The 23,543-nt window shown below is 38.3% G+C and overlaps 1 protein-coding gene across 2 annotated transcripts in view; it reads right to left on the reverse strand.

The window, feature by feature from the left end:
* The window catches only part of LOC137619699 (dnaJ homolog subfamily A member 2-like), a 72,495-nt gene that overhangs the window by 18,179 nt on the left and 30,773 nt on the right, over nt 1-23,543 (reverse strand). For both annotated transcript variants that reach the window (XM_068349978.1, XM_068349979.1), the window contains 3 exons: nt 21,764-21,844; nt 14,810-14,943; nt 7,278-7,459 (listed from right to left, as the gene is read on the reverse strand). In XM_068349978.1, coding sequence (XP_068206079.1) covers nt 7,278-7,459; nt 14,810-14,943; nt 21,764-21,844 — 397 coding nt within the window. The remainder of the gene's footprint in view (nt 1-7,277; nt 7,460-14,809; nt 14,944-21,763; nt 21,845-23,543) is intronic.

Below are 23,543 nucleotides of genomic sequence, written 5' to 3' on the forward strand. Positions count from 1 at the left end.
TCTAGTTTTCTTTAGCCATCAAAATTACATTATGACCATTGAGCATGTCTGCACTCTTAACCCTTTTACCCCCAGGTTATTTGGAAATTTCCAACCCTTAACCCCCATGGGGTTATTTTTTTCCCAGAACATTTTGCAGTATATTTTTTTTTTTTAAATTGCTCTAACAGCCTTAATTTTTGTCAAAGAGAGGTCGGTTGGTCGCATTCTCTTGGAAAATGCCTGAATTTTCTCAAAAAACTATCAAAAATATGAAAAAAATATTCTTTATAGCATTTTTTTGCAAGGACGTACCGGTACGTCCATGGGGGTAAAGGGATGAGTTTTGTGAAACGTACCAGTACATCCTTTGGGGGTAAAAGGGGTTAAAAACTCAAATCAACACTGACTTGTGTAAACACTTAACATACCAAAAAAAAAAAAAAAAAAAAATGCAATTATCAAAATCACAATTTTTAAAAGTAATCTATATTTCTTTCAACTAAACAAACCTGAGTCCTAAATAGGAGCATGATTTCAGAGAAGTTGGAAACTTGGCTGTTCAAAAGCAGGCGGAGGGGAAGCCTTGACCCCTAGCCAGATTACAGAGCATCAAATTTGCGGGGCGGATGAGGCTGTTAGTAGAACTTGAAGGGCTAAAGTTTGCATACTTAGAAAAAATACAAATTCCTTTTAAAATTTTTATTTGTTCCTAAATTAATACAAAATTTCATCCTTCAATAGGAGACTTATCATTAGGAGGGAGGAAACTTGCCAAACTGGCATACTAAAATGACAAGATGTCACCAACTTGTGGTATCTCTGCAGGTAGGATTGATATATAAGGCTAGAACACAGGGGCAACTCCCTTGGAGTCTCAATCAAAGCACATGAGAAGGTCCTGGAACCCTTCTATTCATGGCCACTTGGGTGCCACTGTCATTCCGAAGTTTGGGGCTAACCGTAGCATGTAAATTATCTTGAAATTCAAGAATAACAGAGGAAACGCATAAAAGTCTAAGCCATCCCAGGAGTGTTGGAAGGCATCTTCCAATGCTGCTGCCCGATCAGTAACAGGTGAACAACACTCAGGCACCTTGTTGTTCAGCCTCATTGTGTACAGGTCAACCATTGGTGAACTGCGCAAAGTCCAAATCCCCCTTGCCACAGAACTTGCCTGGAGTGAATCTTTTTGACAGCTATATACCAGTGTCCATTGTCCAATAAAAGCTTGTATTGCCAACTGACAAAGGTACAGAGAAGCAGTACCTCCCTGCTTGTTGATGTATGCATGTATGCCACTACAATAGTCGATCATCAACAGTAACGAGTGGCTTACAAGGTATTGTTGAAATTATTGCAGTGCTATCACAGCTGTCTTCATTATCAGAGGGTTGATGAGGAAGTTCTCCTTCACCAGTCCAGTGGCCTACCATCACCTCATCCAACAGAAGGGCTCTACTGTTCAGTCGAATGACCGAGCCAAAGGCCGAGCGATAGCCTTTGACAACTACAAGATATTATGCATCTCTCAACAAAAGAACACTGAAATCCACTATCTGTGTTAGAATTGCTCCCACCGAAGTATCCCTTCTAAGACCCCCATCACAGATGATAGCCTGCTTCCCCTAGTAGACAGCTGCAGAGGACCATATAAGATGCTCCCGACATCATCTATGCAGTGCCTCACAAAAAGCCTTTCACTCAGGGATTGCTGGATAGCCTCAATCCTTGAAGTTCAAGCGACTTCACAGACAGGTGATACTTCAGAAGATATGACTAACTGAGGATTGTGGGCGATTTTGGTAGCTCTCCCAAGACCTCAACTAGAAGTATTGCTTACAGATTGTGATACCACTCGGCAAGAGACCATCTAGGAGCCACTAGGCTCATTCTGAGTCCTGACATAAACAGCACTATTGATTAGCAGATGGACCAGGCTGAACGGACAAAAGGCGTTGCGTACTGGTAACTTCATGAGTGTTGGAAGGCATCTTCATCACGACCAATGGGTCTGGAACAGGCGAGCAAAACACAAGATGCTTCCTGTTTAGCTGCTTGGCAAACAAGGTCGATCCCATGAGAACCCCAGAGGGCAAGACAGCTCTCCGCTGCGCAAAGCAGAAGGGATCACTCTGACCCTACAACCTGTTCTTGATGACAGTGCGTCTGCTAGTACATTCCTCTTGCTCGAAAATTACCTGGCTGACTAATCTATGGCGTAGAACGCCACCCAGACATGTATCCACTTTGTTAGTTTGCAGAAGGTGTGAGACTGTGCCCTCTTGATTGTTGTCATAGCCACTAAGGTGGTGGTGTCACTCATCAACATTACTGAGTGCTTCTTCAAATGTTCTTGGAATGCTTGCAGCGCTAGGAAGGTTTCTTGCAATTTGAGGACCAAGTGCGGATGTATTTCTGCTAGGGACCAAACCCTTCTTCAATACATCTGAGAACAGTGGCATGTTTTCCTCATTCAGCTACCAGGTAAGATAGCCACAAGGCCCATGCCCCACTGCAACGATTAAGAACAGGGAGTCCCTAATGGCTGACCAGTGATCCTTTAAACACCACCGAAAAGATTATTGGTGGAGGCATCCATGTGGAAAAAGTTTCTCCGGCGAGAAAAAGTGGCTAAGAAGACTGTGTGAACAAAAATGATCACACAACCTATTTACGCTTTGTTGATGAAATCGACTGACATAAAGACTTGTTGCTGCCAAATAGCATCCAAAGTACTCCCAGCAGCCATTGCCTGGCTCAAAATTGGTCCTAGCTTGGGTGGAGAGGGGTCTTGGGCACTAATCATATGAAATATGGTCAGCCTCTAGGGCACTGTCCTGCTAAATAGGGTAATGTCACTGTCACTTGCCTCTGCTATTCATGAGCAACCTTAAACCTAGCTTGGGTAAGAGATTCAATTTCTCCCAGTTTACCATAATCCCCATATGATGACAAATGACAGAATCTGATCTTTATCCTGTAGCAAGTGCACCCCCAGACGAGGCCAAAATCATCCAATCCTCGGGTTACATCAACAGATGCATTCCTTGAGAGTGGTCCCAAGCTGCTGCCAAGGTGAACACCCGAGTGAAAACTTGGAGCCTTACCCTTTGAAAGTGACCCTTATACATTCATAAAATAAATATAAAATAAAATTCAAATGGTAAGAGAATTTCCTAAGTACTTTTAGAGCATAAGATTTTCTTTCAATCCTTTGGCACTTATGCCCTTACAAAAGTCAGGATGAGGTACCGCCCATATGGTCTTAGCCGAACGAGGACATTCGCGAACAAGTTTTGTTTTTTAAATTGGTATGTCCAAACTATAACAGATTAAGGCTTCTGATTTGTTGCATTATATTGCCTAAAGATTGAACATTGAACTAATGAAAAAAAAAAAAAAAAAAAAACTGGAATGCTATAAAATAATACAAGTGCATGTTGAACCTGAATTTAAGAAAAAAAAATCTTGAAATACTTTTTTTTTAAATTCATGAAAAATACAATTATTACGTCTGAGGATTTGATATATTGTGCAAATTCGGTAAAATAAATGTATTATTAAGTGGAAAAAATAGCTTTTTTTTGGGGGGGGGAACAAAAATTTCAGATTTTCCAACATACTTAGGTTTTTCATAGTTACTATGTAACAAATAAAGATAAGGAAAATTTAAAGACATCACTGTAAAGACGATTAAATTTCCAATAAAATTAATATACAATATATGTATTGTTGGACAAATATTGAGCAATGTACCATTAGAAAACAAAGTATGTTTTGCAATTTTGTTGTAGTGTTTTTACAATAACATTTTATGTATAGAAGCTTTAGCACTTTTATATTGTTTTATATACCATACGAAGGTACAAAGTATGAGCTTTCAAATGATTCATGACGACATGTATATTGCAGTAATTTATATAGGCACAAACCTGCCAGGAAATCTTTTTTTCTACAAGAGCGTAAATTTAAACACAAAACATCCCATTGGAAAGCAGCATAGGCCTGCCCTGCCTAAGCTGCTACTACCCTATTTCTTTTAGGCTCCACATGTCCCACAACCATTTGCTTTCTCGCGGTGCGTGTTGCGAGTTTCGTTTTTCTTGAGTGACCCGCGTAATTACGACGAATTTCCCCCAAAAAATAGGTTATGTATGACACGGCAATTCGCGCCACCGGATCACTTACGACAATAAATATTTTCCCGCATCATTGCGTCATTGGTTCATAAGAGACTTACAAGGGTTTTAAATGAAAAAAAAATCTATGCAGAAACAAACTAGTAGCAGAAGTTTGAATTAACCCCACAAAAACTTTCATTGTTATAATGGGGCCGAGTTGGGTTACTTCAAACTCTTAAATTTTTTTTGTTTCTCTTCCATTGTTTTAATCTAAAAAGCATTTGAAAAAGAATTTCTACTTTAAAAGTTGTACCGGTGCATTGGAAATTTTCTTAGCATATGAATTTTTATATGTTTTATCTTATCAGTCTCTTATTGTTAATTCCCTCATTTTTCATATAAAAGAGATATGATACTAAGCCAAAAATTAAACATTGCTAAATTATACAGTGGTACCTCTACATACGAATTTAATTCGTTCCACAACCAACTTCGGATGTAGAAAATGTTCGGATGAAGAAACGAATTTTCCCATAAGAATACATGGTAATTCATTTAATTCGTTCCTCAGCCTAAAACCCATAATAAATCCTTAATAAATGGCTACACATAATTACACATAACAATAACATAACTGCCTAATATGAAAGAAGCATGTAAAAAAGATAATTATAAAGAAATAAATAAAAAATGTGTTTTATTGCCACTTTACCTTAGAGACAGGCCAACGCAGGTGTAGGATTTGCTACGCCAGGAGAAGACGGATGATCGGCGAGAAGGTAAACATGGTGTTAATATGTTCTTTAAATAAATACTCTCTCTCTCTCTCTCTCTCTCTCTCTCTTGTTCTTCTTCACTGTTAGTGTTAGAGACGTCTATTAATTTTTTCTGAGAGAGAGAGAGAGAGAGAGAGAGAGAAGAGAGAAAGAGAAAGAGAGAGAGAGAGAGAGAGAGAGAGAGAGAGAGAGAGAGAGAGAGAGATTAAACAAAAATGAGATATTAAACAAAAATGTGTGTACATATGATTTTTAACAGCGTTAACGAGTTGAAAGACAGTTAAATGTAACTAAAAAAAAACAATATCAGCGAATCTGAATTCCTTTATTAACTAAAACAAATATTGATACAAACACACTCGTGTGCGTATGCGGAAACACACACACACACACACGAGGAGACACGATCGGCGAGGAGGTAGAGATGGTGACTGCGATAACATACCGTAACTTACACTACGGAAATTTTAATCTAACTTAGCTTATTTATTTTTTTTATTTTTATATTTCATATTTTTTAATATTTTTTTTCTTTTTATTTTTTATTTTCATCACTTTCAGTGACGAGTATGTTATCACAGTCACCATCTCTACCTCCTCCCCGACCGTCTCTCTTACTGCGTAGCAATTTTTGCACCTGTGTGTGTGTTTGTTTCAATATTTGTTTTAGTTAATAAAGAAATTCATATTAGCTGTTATTACTTTCTTAGTTACATTTAATTGTTTTTCAACTCGTTGACGCTGTTAAAAATCATATGTACTCTAAACACATTTTTGTTTAATCTCTCTCTCTCTCGGAAAAAAATAATAGACGTATCTAACACTATAACAGCGAAGAAGAAGAGAGAGAGAGAGAGAGAGAGAGAGAGAGAGAGAGAGAGAGAGAGAGAGAGAGAGAGAGAGAGAGAGAGAGAGAGAGAGAGAGAGAGATATTTTATTTAAAGAACATGTTAATGCTATGTTTAGAGAGAAACAGAAAAAGAGAGAAGTCTTATTTAAAAGAGCTTGTTAATGCTATCATGGTTTTCTTTGCTTCACTTTTTTCTTTCTTTCTGTTCATCACGCTGGCCCTTCTCACAAATGATCGTTGCCAACAATCTCTTTGTCCTTTATCCCTATCAACAAAAGGCGTTCTTTCTCTTCCAGGGTATTGCTACGATGTCTTTTAATAATGGTGATCCCCTTCGATGGTTATTTGCTTTAATGGCTGCCTTCAGCTTGATGATCCTCGAGATCATAGGCCTATTCCGGCCATATTGTTTAGCAATACAGTATCACTCACATGCACACTGCTCTCATGTTTTTCTATAATTTCTTGCTTCAATTCTAATGAAAGAATTGCCTTCTTCCTGTACTGAAACTTAGCTTCTTAGGCACTATGATTATAGGTAAAATCTAAAAGGAAATGGGAGAAAAGGAAGAAAATAAGCACTGTTAATAACAGACCAAACAGAGGACAACCACACGATACACACAAGAATAGAGAACTGAGCACTCGACGCTCAATGGCGTAATGTTTACTTCGTGTGTCGAAATAAAATTCGGGTGTAGAGTCAAAAATTTGCTCGAATTTTACTTCGGATGTTGGAAAATTCGGATGTAGATACGTTCGTGTGTAGAGGTTCTACTGTATATAGCATCGAATGTAATAATAGAACTGAATAGTTATATTTCAAGGATTTAGGATCGTCATGAGAAAACCCAAAATTTAGAAATAGTTTATAATGTTATTAATGATTTGGGAATTTTTAAAGAGAGACTGTATAAATAGGAGTTTAAACAGTACTTCATTGAACAATTAATGTAATAAAACCTACAGTACAATTAGTGGACTACAACATGTGGAAACAATGTGGTGCATTATTTACGGGATTAGGGAAACTATGAGTTTATTATCCCTAGGGTACCAATATTATTTGGTTTTTCAAGTTACAGTAGTCTCTTTTACCTTACCCGCAACAAGAAAGCTGTTAAATAGCAAGAAGTTCATTGCACAACTTTCAGCTAGTTTGGGAAAAACTGCAAAAAATTTTTTGCTTTCTTAATCTCTTCACAACATGAACTAACAACAATCTAGTTGAAAAAAAAAAAAAAAAAAAAAAAAATTAAACCGCTAGTTAGCTGTGCCAGGAAATGTCTGTTCTCGTTTGCGGCAGAAAACATTGCGGCTACTCAATTGGTGTGGGAATGCTTCTTTCCCGCTTACCAGCAACAAACTAAACCTCGTTATAAATTTTAACAGCCATTTCCAGCTTCACTGAAAGAATGCCTCTATTAAAGGATGGAAGTTTATACTCATATAGGAACAAAATGTTTATCTCACTCATGGTAACTATTGAGGTTACAACACAGCCATGTTTTAGACTCATATCTTATGGATTTATGAAACAAAAATTACCTGCAAAACAATAATCACATCACCAGGCTCAACTCCTGGCATTTGATCTCCTTCACCACGGAAGGTAATGCGTTGTTCGTCTCTCATTCCCTTTTCGACGTGTACCTCCAGTATTTTGGTTTGCTGCGTGACTTTGCGGCCCATGCATGACTGACAACGATCGGTTTCATTAATCATCTCACCTGTATGGAAAAAGGACCTATTAACTCTACGGACTAATTGACCGTAATTCCACAACTACTCTATCCATATACCATGGCACTTCCCCCAATTCTGGGAGGTAGCCAAGTGACCCAAGGTGACAGCACAGCTTGTCAGAACAGTGTCACAATTGCTCGTCATTTATTCCTATTTCTAAAACACTCTTTTGATTCTCTCACATCTATCTTTTTGTTACCTAGCATACTCTTCACTCCATCCATTCACCCAAACCTTGGGCTTCCTCTTGCTCATTTCCCATCAACTCTCGCATTCATCACCTTCTTCAGCAGATGGCCATTTTCCATCCTTTCCACATGACCAAACTATCTCAACATATTCATATTACACTAGCACCTCATTTCATTTCTCACAACCGTTCTGACCCTTACTACTTAGTTCATAGCCTTATCCAATCAAGACACACCAGCCATACTCTTCAGACACTTTATCTTGAACCACATTCCATTTGTCTCTCCATCACTTTCATTCACCACAACTCTAATCCATATATGACAGTTGGTAAAATCACTTCCTCATACAAAACTCGCTTTACATTTATCCCTAACCCTCTGTTCTTTACCCCTCCCTTCACTGGGCCCCCAACACTTTACAGCCTTCATTCACAGTCTCTGACGTACATCTGCTTACACTCCATTTCCAGCAACAACAGAACCCAAGTACTTAAACTGATCTGCTTCCTTGGGTAACTGTCCATTCAACATGACATTTAATCTAGCACAACCCTTCCTTCTTATGCACCTCATAACCTTACTCTTACCCACATTGATCCTCAACCTACTTCTCTCACACACCCTTACAAACTCAGTCACTAATCAACACAGCTTCTCCTCTGAGTCTGCAACCAATACAGTATCATCCACAAACAACAACTGATTCACCTCCCACTCACAAACACTCTCATCTATCAGTTTCACTCCTAGACCAAGCACTTGAGCATTCACCTCTCTTACATTGCCATACACACAAAATGAAGAACCATGGTGACATCACACATCCCTGTCACAGCCCCACTCTCACTGCAAACCACTTACTTCATTTTCCTATGGTACCACACGCTTTACTGCTTACCGTATATTACCGAGTAAAGGGCAAAATTTTAAGATCAATTTTGGATGGAAAAAGTCTGGGTTCGCCCATTACAAGAGATACTTTTGGAAGAAAATTTTTTATTTTCTCAGCCTCTGTTGTGTTGTTGTTACGGTATTCTAATTGCATACGGTTCATTAATAAGATACAATTTTGGAAAGATCGACTTAAAATCGTATACTATACTCATTTTAATTGAGGTATATAATTTTATGTTCAAGTAAAATAGGAATATCAATAGGTAATTTCATCTTTATTTATTTAAAGTACTGTACTCGGGCTCCATTGTGTGAACCTTTTGGTAGGCTAGCCTAGTTGTCTAAAATCTAGATTTTCCATATTTGTACGTACATACATACATATACCAAGGCACTTCCCCCAATTTTGGGGGGTAGCCGACATCAACAAATGAAACAAAAACAAAAAGGGGACCTCTACTCTCTACATTCCTCCCAGCCTGACAAGGTACTCAACCGAGTTCAACTGGTACTGCTAGGGTGCCACAGCCCACCCTCCCCCATTATCCACCACATTTGAAGCTTCATAATGCTGAATCCCCTACTGCTGCTACCTCCACGGTCATCTAAGGCATTGGAGGAAGCAGCAGTTCCATATTTGTACCAGTAATTAATTATTCTACTTAGTAGTTAGGAAGGATTGACTTAACAGCATATAATATGCTCAGTATACTTATACACAGTAGTTGTGTTTATGTAAAATAAGAATAAAAAATGATTTTTTTTTCTTTATTACAATACTTGCATCACCAAAAATTTGTTTAGGACAATTACGAATGTGGTGAGAGAGGTGAATGCTCGAGTGCTTGGACGAGGATTAAAACAGGTAGACGAAAATGACCATGAATGGGAGGTAAATCAGTTGTTGTTTGCGGATGATACTGTATTGATTGCAGACACAGAAGAGAAGCTTGGCCGATTAGTGACAGAATTTGGAAGTGTGTGAGAGAAGGAAGTTGAGAGTTAATATGGGTAAGAGTAAGGTTATGAGATGTACGAGAAGGGAAAGTGGTGCAAGGTTGAATGTCATGTTGAATGGAGAGTTACTTGAGGAGGTGGATCAGTTTAAGTACTTGGGGTCTGTTGTTGCAGCAAATGGTGGAGTGGAAGCAGATGTACGTCAGAGAGTGAATGAAGGATGCAAAGTGTTGGGGGCAGTTAAGGGAGTAGTAAAAAATAAGAGGGTTGGGCATGAATGTAAAGAGAGTTCTATATGAGAAAGTGATTGTACCAACTGTGATGTATGGATCGGAGTTGTGGGGAATGAAAGTGATGGAGAGACAGAAATTGAATGTGTTTGAGATGAAGCGTCTAAGGAGTATGGCTGGTGTATCTCGAGTAGATAGGGTTAGGAACGAAGTGGTGAGAATGAGAACGGGTGTAAGAAATGAGTTAGCAGCTAGAGTAGATATGAATGTGTTGAGGTGGTTTGGCCATGTTGAGAGAATGGAAAATGGCTGTCTGCTAAAGAAGGTGATGAATGCAAGAGTTGATGGGAGAAGTACAAGAGGAAGGCCAAGGTTTGGGTGGATGGATGGAGTGAAGAAAGCTCTGGGTAATAGGAGGATAGATGTGAGAGAGGCAAGAGAGCATGCTAGAAATAGGAATGAATGGCGGGCGATTGTGACGCAGTTCCGGTAGGCCCTGCTGCTTCCTTCGATGCCTAAGATGACCGCGGAGGTAGCAGCAGTAGGGGATTCAGCATTATGAAGCTTCATCTGTGGGGGATAACGGGGGAGGGTGGGCTGTGGCACCCTAGCAGTACCAGCTGAACTCGGTTGAGTCCCTTGTCAGGCTGGGAGGAATGTAGAGAGTAGAGGTCCCCTTTTTGTTTTTGTTTCATTTGTTGATGTCGGCTACCCCCCAAAATTGGGGGAAGTGCCTTGGTATATGTATGTATGTACAAATGTTAACATTATTTGCCAAGAGATGGGGGTAAGGGCTGTCTGAAACCTTAAACTTTGCAGGTCATTAATACCTACACTATGGTATAGAGGAAAATGATGCAAAAATTCATCATGACAGCACCGTCATTTGTATCATCTACGTTGCTTTCGTTTTCACTACTAGCACTGTCATCGTCCTTCGTTCCATCTAAATTGGTTGAAATGCTTTTGCTGTATACTTAGAAATCGAAAACAAATTAAATAGACAATTTTATGTCATGCTTTTGCTAAAGACACCACCTAAAACCTAAACCATTGCTTTCTTTAAGTTCCATCGCCAATCATAATGAACAAACGAATGCATTTACATGTGTATAGGTTAGCTTTTGTAGCAACAGCTATCTTACCAAGTATTGGTTATGTAATAATGATATTATTGATGTTAATTTGCTTACTTTATCCTTAGAAATTCAAAATAAATGAAATGAATGCAATTTTATGCCATGTTTTTCTTAAAAATGCTGTCTAAAACAGAAAACATTTTGTTTACATTTCATCGCCGATCGTGACGAACTAACGAACACAATTTCACATGCAAGTGATAACTAATGATACTAAATTAGGCTGGCCTTAAAATTGTCGTTCGAGTATATGATAAAAACGTTTTTTTTAAAAGAAATTTTATGGTTTGCCCATTTACATGGGTTCGTCCTTTAGACGGTAATATACGGTATTTATAGTTTCACTGCTTGAAACAGTCTTCCACCAATTTCATATAACGTCATCACATTCCACATTGGTTGCCTATCAACCCTATCATACACATTCTCCAGATCCATAAATACAACATATAACTCCTTGCCTTTTGCTAAACATTTCTTGCATATCTGCTCAACTATAAAAATCTGATCCGTACATCCCCTACCTATTCTAAATCCGCCCTGCGCTTTAAAGATTACATCCTCTGTTTTATCCTTAATCCTGCTAACTAACATACTACCATACACTTTTCCAACTACATTCAATAAACAAATCCCTCCAGATAAACAACACTCATGTACACCTCTCTTACCTCTGCATAGCAGAACAATATACACACACACTCAGTCCACTGGCACCAGTGACAACATAAAACATATATTAAAAAACCTCACCAACCACTCTAGTACAGTCACACCCCCTTCCTTAAACATCTCAGTCCTCACACCCTCCATACCAGAAGTTTGTCCTCTCTCATTTCATCTAGTGCTCTCTTCACTTCCTCTCATTCTCATCTCCCACCACTGGCACCTCACACCTGCAACGGCAATTATATTTGCCTCCCATTTATCCTAAACTTTCTGTAACCTTTTAAAATATTTTGCCCACCTTCTTCTTGCCTCATCTCCTTTCAACAACTATTCATTTTCATCTTTCACTGTCTCTTCATTCCTCGATCCAACCTTCCTTACTCTCTTCACTTCTTCCCAAAACTTCTTTATATTCTCATCATACAAATAACCAATCCCTGACCACATCTCTCGTCAGCCTCCTTCTTTGCCTCGGCTATCTTACGTTTTACTTCACATTTTTCTTTCTATATCTTTCATACTTCTCTACACTATTACTCTCCAGCCATTATTCAAATGCTTTTTTTGCTTCCACCTTCATCTTCACTTATTCATTCCACCACTTACTACCCTTCCTCGTGTTGCCTCCAACATACCTCTTAATACATACTATGACTTGCATGGCCCCCCAAAAAAAATCTTTTATTAACTTCCACTCCTCCTTTAGATGACCAGTTTCTCTTACTTTCCTATGCCACTTAAAACTATTCTTAATATTCACTATTTACCTCTGTTTTTTTTCATCTCTTCCACCTTCACCGTCTCCCTTATACATCCCCCATTTCTATTTCCCCACTCTTTTGCTACAACTAATTTCCCTTCAATCAAAAATTTATCACATACTATTAGCCATACCCCTAAACATGTGCACATCTTTTAAACTTCCAAACATCCTTCTTGTTACAACATAATCCATCAATGCCCTTTTTATCACTCTTCCATACTTAATTCAAAAGTCATTACACTGAAAGTGAGCAATATGATCTAAGAGCTTCCTATATCAAAAGTTACCAGTTAACAAATAGTACATTTCTTCCTCCAGAAGGTTGAATTTATAAGTGAAATTAATATTCCATAATTCAATCCTTGAATATCGTGGAAAAAACACCAATGTTTCAGGCCAATCATACTGTACAGTATAAGTAATGCTAAATAAACTTCCTTCATATTCAAGTTAAATCCTAGCATGCAAACTCTCCTAGATTACTTCACATCTCCAAGCCATTTCATAACTGCATTTTAAACGGAGCTGTTATACATTATACGTAACCTAATGCAGAGCTCATGCTAATCAATCTTATTCACTACAAAATAGCTTAACCCTTTTACCCCCAGGCTATTTGGAAATTTCCAACCCTTAACCCCCAAGGGGTTATTTTTTTCCCAGCACATTTTGCAGTATAATTTTTTTTAAATTGCTCTAACAGCCTTAATTTTTGTCATAGAGAGGTCAGGTTGGTCTCATTCTCATGGAAAATGCCTGAATTTTCAAAAAAAAAAAAAAAAAAAAAAAAAATGATCAAAAATATGAAAAAAAAAATGTTATAGCATTTTTTTGCAAGGACATACCGGTACGTCCATGGGGGTAAAGGGATGGCTTTTGTGAAACGTACCAGTACGTCCTTTGAGGGTAAAAGGGTTAATAGGTGTGAAATTAATCTTCAAAAGTATAGTAATCTATTAATGATGTACCCCTTATTTCATAATCACTATTTATGGAACCCAAAAATCCCAGAGAAAGCTACCGTATTTCCAGTATCATAAGACGCTACAAGTGGTTAGACATACCCTTAAATTAGGGGAGAGAAAAAAAAAAAAAAGTTATCTTAGCAGCAATTCCTAGTCAGCGACTCTAGCGTGATTTTTGTCTGGCACAGTAAATCTTCGTATTTTGAGTGTATTAGGAAATGTATAAGTTAATATTAATTAGCTGCATGCCAGTTATCCCAATTTTATTACATATTCATGTAAGACACCACTAAACCTGTTGTAGTTGCCACCACAACTAAGCGTTTAGTGTTTCAAGAGTTGTTTACATGAAAGCAATGTTGACACATGTTATTATTCAACTTTTGGTAAAGAGGTGAAATTGCAGTAATACTTCCCACATTCCTCAAATAGCCTACACATTTTCACACAAAATTAATCATTGATCAAAGAAGACTAGAAATTCCTCTAGGTAGAATACCTCTGCTACTCTATGTGGGACTCTAGGTCTAGTTACTTTTCTGCAAACTTAGTAACACTGCACTCGACTAACAGTGAGATGCTTTTTCCAAGGTCGAATTCAGCAACTGTCTTTTTGTATTATTTTGGAATCAGGCAAAGTAGGTGTCCAAATATTGCTTTATCACGTCAACAAAATATGAGAAAAAATACAAATACTGCATAAACAAGTAATATGCCATAGCGTCGTCTGCTTGGAGACCACTAGTTGGCATGTTTGCTTGTAGGAAGGGGGTTGACGAGTCATCAGCTGATTACCAAACCAAACATATTACTTGTCACTGCACTTCGTTAAACGAAGTGCAATATAAAAATAAATTTATTTATTACATACGAATGATAACTTTAAGTTTATATTTCATGCCTGGTAAGTGTGAGTGCTTGTATGTCATTACTGGGGTGTTTGAGAGTTGTCAAACTCCCCTATAAAACTTTTTCTTAAGTTTTAAGATTCAGGGTGTTTTTTTTTTTTATGGAAAAAAGGATTTTTATACAGGAGAGGGGGTTCCCAGCCCCCTTGTCCCGTCCCTTTTAGTCGCCTCTTACGACACGCAGGGATAACGTTGGCGCTATTCTAATTGTTTTTATGTCCCCGCGGCCACAGGGGATTCCGCGTTATAAAGCTTCATCTGTGGTGGATAATGTGGGAGGTTGGGCTGTGGCACCCTATCAGTACCAGCTGAACTCAGTTGAGTCCCTGGTTAGGCTGGAGGAACGTAGAGAGTAGAGGTCCCCTTTTTGGTTTTGTTTCATTTGTTGATGTCGGCTACCCCCCAAAATTGGGGGAAGTGCCTTTGGTATATGTATGTAGGAAAAAAGGTGCTTCTTATGTCACGAGAAATACGGTATATTAGCCAACAACAATTTCCCAGTAAACAAGATACATTTCAATCAATTTCCTGAATTGCATATCTAAAGATATGCTCAAATTGATTATGCAAGATTTTCTTCAAGTCAAGCATTATAATGTCTTAAAACATAATTACCTTCTCCGTAACAATCTGGGCACCTGCTTTGCATCTGTTGAACCATACCAGGTCCTAGTTGAGTAATAGTGACCTTAATACCACGACCATTACAAGTCCGGCATGGTTGAAGAGCACCAGCGGGACCACCTTTCCTATAGACAAAGATAAATACATAAAGAAACTCATAAATATCACATTATATCTAAATCTTAATCTTAGTTTACTTACCATGTCCTTATGGATACCGTAAACTTGAATTTCATAGGCACCACAAGCAATTCCTACTGCCCTAAAATTTGTCAAGATGTTTATTGCTGGATTGAACAAATTTTCTTCTTTTTACCCAATCAGGTTTCAGTTTACACACAATAAACGTCTAAAAAATAGTCAGCAGTTATAATCTCCAGAAAATAAACAAATCAGGGAATTCTCATTTTCAATGACAAATGCTTTTTCTAAGACCTTTCACACTTTCCTAAAATGCCTTCGAGAATTTGGCCTTACAACATTGCAAATACACAATTAACCTGTTGAAATATTAGTATTAGAAGAAATGGTCACTTTTCAAACCAGCCAGACCATCAATGTAAGATTCCTTACTAGCATATTCTATATTTAGTCATCAATGCAACATTCAACATACATTTTCCTTTTCATATTTTGGTCAGAAACCTCCAAAGCTAGCAAAAATCTTGCAGGTCAACATAACGTTATAAAGTTCCCGCCAAACGTCACCAAAATTATCCGTGTCCCAAGATGTATTTGTATATGAAAACACTGACTTCTGAGGCTATCTTGCGTCTTACCATGACACTATATTCCACTCTTAGGATCCTAGAAGGATATAACAATAACATATCTGGTGCACTGAAAAAAACCCAAGTACCTAAAGAGACAAAAAGTTAATGAAAAAGAAATACAGATACTTGTCTATTTATGACCTAAGCGACTCACAAGCTACGGACCTTATTACACAAAAACACACATATACAGTATATATCTTAGCAATCCACGTTTGCCAACGGTTATATAAGCGAATGAGAAAATTGGTAGAGTAATGAGAACTCTGGGTGTGGAGGAAATGCCCCCCTAAATCTCAGTCACTGGCAGCAGGGTGACAAATTGGGTTTAAGATGTCTTGTTGGCTCTTACTCCTGTTGCCTAGCTGATGATTTTACTGAAATTAATATGGACAAGCATGGATCACTTGCCTTAGATAGACACTGCACATCACAAGGAACTGGCTATCCTTCGATGAATTTAGCTAATGAATCCTCTATGAAATTAGTCTATGGAAAGCAAAACTTTCAGAATGGTCCCCAGGCCTGGGAATAGCAGTGCAAAGAATCTCTGGGTTTATAAATACTAAAGAAAAATTGGTAATTGGAATGTTGGAACTATGAATCAGATTGAGAAGTTACATAAAGTTTGGATATCTTGGCCCTAATTGAAACACAGTGTAAGGGGATTGGTGAAGAAATTCTAGATCAAGGCAATATATTTATATATCTACTCATGAAAAACAGATGGAGTTGGAAGAGAAGGGGTAGGAATAATGATGACACCAAGAGCAGAAAAGGCATTAACAGAATGGAGAGCTGTAAGTAGTAGATTGTTACTTGTAAAGTTTAAAACAAAGCAGCACAGTATGAGTATTATTGTTTGTTATGCACCAACAAATGATTCCCCGAAGAAAGGAAAGATGAATGCTATGAAGAAAAGCAGTGTAATAGAGGAGATTCCAGAGAGATATAAAAATTATGATAGATGACTTCAATTGTAAAGTTGGAAGGAATAATCAAGGTATAGAGAATGTGACACTAAAAAACATATAATTGTATAAAATATTGTGCATCAGCAACTTGAATGAAACTCCGGTTAATTTCTATGTGCGATTCAATTCAAAAGTAAACAAAATATGAGAGAAGTATTTCAAATAAAACTATTGATATTAGTTTGCTAACTGGAAGATGATAGATCAACTAATAATTGTTACTTTTGAGAAATATGAAACAGGAGAAAAGATTATATAACCGTAAACAATGGGGAAGATTATAATTCGCTGATTTTAATTGAAAATACGATACTAAAATGTGGATATTACATGCATTAATATTGGATATAGTTAAGTATAACATCAGTTTGATCAAAAACTAGTTTATTTCAAATATAACTATGTTTTTACCAAAGTAAATGGATATAAAGTTTGAACAACGACGTAGCCTAGTCCAAGAGTGCATATGCTAATATTATACCTCGTGTATGATGCAATACTATTGAATTTAGCTTCAAAATTAGTCTTTAAACCTTGTATGTTACGATAGTATATAGGGTATTTGTGTTAAGCAATTCAGATCCAGTCGGAGTCGGAGTCAGGACAATTTTAACGACTCCGACTCAAACTTCGCGATTCCACAGGCCTGCTTATTTTACTCTTCAATATCAAACTTGATATTTTGTTTTGATTGTTTGTGTGAATTGTATCGCTACGGAGTATAACACTATTCCATTCCAGCTTTCATGAAAGCCTGGAGGTGATCAAATATACAAATTTTTACCCTCTCTTCATATTAGTTACAGTACAGTAGTACTTAAGGTTACAAATAACTTTGAATAAAAGCAAATCGGGGTATGAGGAGAGATGTGAATTGGGTTACAAGCACTGTATCTGTCTTGAAAAATAATTCCTTCAGTAAGGGCATTTCAAGTGAACAAGTACCAAGAGACTAGCACGAGAAGTGCAGAAATCAGGCACGAGGTGCTCATACGCAACCGACATAGTTTTCAGTCCATATCATTATGATTTTCACCCCCTTTTCTCTCGCATCAGAACACACCCCCCCTTTCCAAGACTCGGCCTCTTCCACTCTCCAAGCAGCACTCCTCTCATGCGAGTCTTTGCAACTGTTCTTTGTGGAGTTGTGACCCTGTGTTCTTTGTCTTGGTATGACTGACATTGTTCATCATAAAGACACCCTCTACTGCATTGTAAGGTATATTTTTTTTTTATAAGGAATTTGGATGTGACAGTGAGAAGTTATGTGGGAAACTGAAAGCCTAGAATTGAAGGATGGTTTACATTAGAGACGTGCACCTAACACATTCCTCTTCAATATTGTAAGGGAAGTGACAACAAAGAACGCGAGGGATGAGGCACCATGGCCGATGATCTGGTGCTATGTACCGAGACAAATGAGTTGAAACAAACTTGTGGCATGGAGGATAGACAAGTGAAAAAAAAGTAAAAGAAAAATTGAATACTTGCAACTTGGTACACAATTAAATGATGGGGAGGGCATGGTGCTGGATGAAGAAAACATCAAGAGTGGATAAATTCAAATATTTAAGATCTTTGGTGGATGAAACCGGAAGTGGGGCACGAGAGATTAAGTGCAGGATACAATTTGGATAGAAAAATTGGAGATGTGTCAGGTGTATTGTGTGACTGGGGAATGGTATAAAAAACAGCTGTAAGACCAACAATGCTCTATGGCATGGAAACTCACAGTCAAGAGGACAGATGAAAGATTAAACGTAGCAGAAATGAGGAGCTGCGCTGGATGTGTGGAGCAACGAGGGAAAATAGAATGAGAAATGAACACATCAGAGGAACAACAGGGGTTACAGAAGCTCCAAAAAAAGGTGCAGGAAGCAAGATTGAGATGGTATGGACATGTGATGAGGGATGAGTATGTTGGCCACAGTGATGGAGAGGCAGGTTCCAAGATGGCGACATAGGGAAAAAGAAAGAGAAGATGGAAAGATTGCAGCAGGGAGGATATGCAGGAAAGAAATTAAATGAAAAAGGGAATAACCAGCGGCAAAAACAAAAAACCAAACACGGTTAAGAATAATAAGTGTCGCTACCGAGAAATCCCAAACGGACAAATATAATACTCAATTTGGGAGCAGGGATCTTTAAAACGTCGGACATCTTCCAAAAAACACAAAACAACACAGAGCAAAACAAAACACGTCTGACCAACGCAAGTGCTGAGGAGGAATGTGGATAGGGGGTGGGGAGATGTAGGGGTAGAGAGGGCGGATGTTGATGAAGGAGAGGTCTAATTGGTGAGGGATCTATGGTCCTGGTTCAATCACGCCTCAGTTTTCTATACCGACACTCAGAGTGAGCGAGCTAGGTTTATTCCTGGCATTCCATGCATCTCTTTTTTCTCTGGTATATTCAGCAATACCTATGCCTTGGAAATGGTGCTAGAGGAGCATTTCACGGACCGACACAGCTCGAGCCCAGAAAAGGGATTTTGACGAAGGAAAAATCTATTTCTGGGCGAGAAACCTGTGTCGCCCAGTGAAATGCTCCTTAAAGCACCATTTCAAAGGTATAAATACTGCTAAATATATCAGAGAAAAAGGTAGCATGGAATGCCACAAATATACCCAGCTCGCTCACCCATAAAGGGTGTCGGTATTAAAACTGGGGCGAGTGACACCACTACCAGAGATCCCTTTCCAATTAGACTTCTCTCTCCTCAAAATCCCCCGTTACTATGAGGTGTCGTTCACTACAGCTACTGACCCCCCCCACCACCACCACTACCTATCCTTCTCCCCTCATTCCTTGTTAGCATCCGTGAATGTTCCCCTCATTCCTTGTTAGCACCCGTGAATGTTCGGACGTGTTTTTGACTCACCAAAAACAGCGATTCCATATATAGTCAAGAAGTTGTAAGGTTATCAGTATAGTACAGTATTGTGATACTGGCCTCCTAGATGATTAAGAAAGATAGTAAAGATACTAAAACCATAGAAATGAAAAAGGAAATGCATCACATGCACGACTTTCTGACTTGGTACGATCTTAGATTTAAAGGAGCTCCTATTTACAGTTGAAAGAATACACCTTTTACTAAAAAAATCCAGACTACTAATAGGAATAGTAATTATTACTGAATAAACCCGTTCTCAGGAAAGGGAGGAGTTACTGTCCTTGACGTGTTTTCTTTCAATCAATTAACCTGCTCCTTGTACTCTTATATTTCCTATAATCAATGTTTTAACATCAAATCAATTAACTTTGATCTTCCATTGCCTTCCTCCCTTCCCTACAACTTTCTGAGGTACATTTGGCATAAGCATGAACTTTGTGATCAATTGGCTGGGCATGTTCAGTGGGGATGTTCTTTTGCTCGAAATAAAGTTTTTTATGATTAATAACTTTTGAATGGTTGGTGAGATTGTTTAATGTGTGTTTTGTGTTGTCAATGGTACCAGTAGATTGGGTCTGTGCATGTATTGTACCACTATATAAGGGTAAGGGAGATGTGCATGAGTGTTGTAATTCAAGAGGTATTAGTTTGTTGAGTGTAGTTGGAAAAGTGTATGGTAGAATACTGATTAATAGGATTAAGGATAAAACAGAGAATGCAATCTTGGAAGTACAGGGTGGTTTTAGAAGAGGTAGGGGTTGTATGAATCAGATTTTTACAGTTAGGCAGATATGCGAGAAATATTTAGCAAAAGGTAAGGAGGTGTATGTTGCGTTTATGGATCTGGAGAAAGCATATGATAGAGTTGATAGGGAAGCAATGTGGAATGTGATGAGGTTATATGGAGTTGGTGGAAGGTTGTTGCAAGCAGTGAAAAGTTTCTACACAGGTAGTAAAGCATGTGTTAGAATAGGAAAGGAGGTGAGCGATTGGTTTCCGGTGAGAGTGGGGCTGAGACAGGGATGTGTGATGTCGCCGTGGTTGTTTAACTTGTATGTTGATGGAGTGGTGAGAGAGGTGAATGCTAGAGTGCTTGGACGAGGATTAAAACTGTTATGCGAGAATGATCATGAATGGGAGGTAAATCAGTTGTTGCTTGCGGATGATACTGTACTGGTAGCAGACACAGAAGAGAAGCTTGACCGACTAGTGACAGAATTTGGAAGGGTGTGTGAGAGAAGGAAGTTGAGAGTTAATGTGGGTAAGAGTAAGGTTATGAGATGTACGAGAAGGGAAGGTGGTGCAAGGTTGAATGTCATGTTGAATGGAGAGTTACTTGAGGAGGTGGATCAGTTTAAGTACTTGGGGTCTGTTGTTGCAGCAAATGGTGGAGTGGAAGCAGATGTACGTCAGAGAGTGAATGAAGGTTGCAAAGTGTTGGGGGCAGTTAAGGGAGTAGTAAAAAATAGAGGATTGGGCATGAATGTAAAGAGAGTTCTATATGAGAAAGTGATTGTACCAACTGTGATGTATGGATCGGAGTTGTGGGGAATGAAAGTGATGGAGAGACAGAAATTGAATGTGTTTGAGATGAAGTGTCTGAGGAGTATGGCTGGTGTATCTCGAGTAGATAGGGTTAGGAACGAAGTGGTGAGGGTGAGAACGGGTGTAAGAAATGAGTTAGCGGCTAGAGTGGATATGAATGTGTTGAGGTGGTTTGGCCATGTTGAGAGAATGGAAAATGGCTGTCTGCTAAAGAAGGTGATGAATGCAAGAGTTGATGGGAGAAGTACAAGAGGAAGGCCAAGGTTTGGGTGGATGGATGGTGTGAAGAAAGCTCTGGGTGATAGGAGGATAGATGTGAGAGAGGCAAGAGAGCGTGCTAGAAATAGGAATGAATGGCGAGCGATTGTGGCGCAGTTCCGGTAGGCCCTGCTGCTTCCTCCGGTGCCTTAGATGACCGCGGAGGTAGCAGCAGTATGAAGCTTCATCTGTGGTGGAAATGTGGGAGGTTGGGCTGTGGCACCCTAGCAGTACCAGCTGAACTCGGCTGAGTCCCTTGTTAGGCTGGAGGAACGTAGAGAGTAGAGGTCCCCTTTTTGTTTTGTTTCTTGTTGTTGTCGGCTACCCCCCAAAATTGGGGGAAGTGCCTTTGGTATATGTATGTAAGAACAAACTTGGATTTAAGTCTTTCTATGATTAACAACTTTTAGGAACAAACTTGGATTTACAATCCTTGCAAGTTCTTTCCGTGGCATTATGTAAAAAGCCCTAAAAGTGTGACTAAACTAACAAAACTTACCCTCCACAAGCTGTACAGATGGTATTTCTCGAGAGCTGAAGTTTCGATATTTTCCCATTATATAAATCCTCAAGAGTTACTCTGAAAATAAATAAAAACATGATTATTGTAGAATTGAAATTTTGACAGACTTATTTTCCCCCAAAACATGAACTTTTGATTTACAGTACTGCAGTGTAGTTACATCTTAGGAAATTATCTGATTTTATGAATTTTGTAAAAATTACTCTTCAATGGGTCAATTTCTAATGCTTTCATCCAACTTTACTTGGTTTTACATACATAGGATTATGATATGGCCAATAAGCAATACATAGCATATATAGTAATATTCTAAAGGTAAAACATTTAACCCTTTTACCCCCAGGCTATTTGGAAATTTCCAACCCTTAACCCCCAGGGGGTTATTCTTTTCCCAGCACATTTTGCAGTATATTTTTTTTTAAATTGCTCTAACAGCCCTAATTTTTGTCATAGAGGGGTCAGGTTGGTCTCATTCGCTTGGAAAATGCCTGAATTTTCTCAAAAAAAAATTATCAAAAATATGAAAAAAAGATTTTTTATAGTATTTTTTTGCAAAGACGTACCGGTACGTCCATGGGGGTAAAGGGATGGCTTTTGTGAAACGTACCAGTACGTCCTTTGGGGGTAAAAGGGTTAACACTTCTTACCATACAAAGCCATAAATTTTATAAAATGTAAAACTTGAAAAAAAAAAGACTTGGTATTCTATAATACCTAAATTATGTAAAGATAATATAAGCATCATTACCAAACTAACCTTAGTTCACAGACCAGACTGGAAAATTACCAAAGATTGCGATGGATTGGTTATGAGCTAAGATGAGAAGGGAAACAGTTGGTAAGAAAAGCTATCTAGATGTAACTAAATTTACGTAAGAAAGCCCATGAATTCATGGAAAAGAGATGGATGAAGACCTAGAACTTACAACGGTTCAAACAAAAAGATCAGAACAAAAGACAGTACAGAAAATCCATGTCTAAACCCACCTGAGCGTTTAAGTAAAATAACATTCCTGACGTTTACAAGACTTGAGGAAAAATATGAATTAATATAAGCTGGATTCTTGCCCTCAAAGTAACCAATATAATAATGATAAGGGGTTTGTGTGAAAAAACTTCAATTATTTTTTTTGGGTTCCAAGGAAAATCCAAATTTCAAATGCATTAAATTTCTTATTATTAATTTTGTTTTTATATAGTGTACTTTAATTTACAGTAAGCTCTTTGTCCATTTGTTTCATGACCCCCTTACACTCAGCAGGGAACTGATGTTAAAATTTAGCTTGTCATGCTTGGAAATTGGGACACTAGCCAGGTTTCTTGGTGTTGGTCGTAAATTCATTTGTTTTGCCCGAGGTCCCCCAAAAAAACAAAGTCAGAAGGGATTGTTGACCCCAGGAGAGTACGATTGCCTTCCATTTACAGTGGTGTACTGTAGGCTAGAACATGGAAAAAGACCCTAAAAGGCAAAAAATAATTTATGCCCTTGGCCTATTAATTGCAAGACTTAATTTGAGCCACGGTGCAAATTAGTGGAGAAACGAGACGACGGTGCTCGTCAACTGAAGATGACACTGTGGAGCCATAAATTAAAAAGAAACAAGATGTTGGAACATCAGCCAAAAAAAGACAGAGAATAAACAAGTTCAGGATAAAGAAGCCTACCGAGAAGATACAAATAATTCCTTGGATGAGTTCTTGGTGAAATGAACATTAAACGGTTTTCAAGTCAACAGAAGCTCATTGGTCTTTGGCC

This window comes from Palaemon carinicauda, chromosome 26, assembly GCF_036898095.1.
Source record: "Palaemon carinicauda isolate YSFRI2023 chromosome 26, ASM3689809v2, whole genome shotgun sequence".
Lineage (NCBI taxonomy): Eukaryota > Metazoa > Arthropoda > Malacostraca > Decapoda > Palaemonidae > Palaemon > Palaemon carinicauda.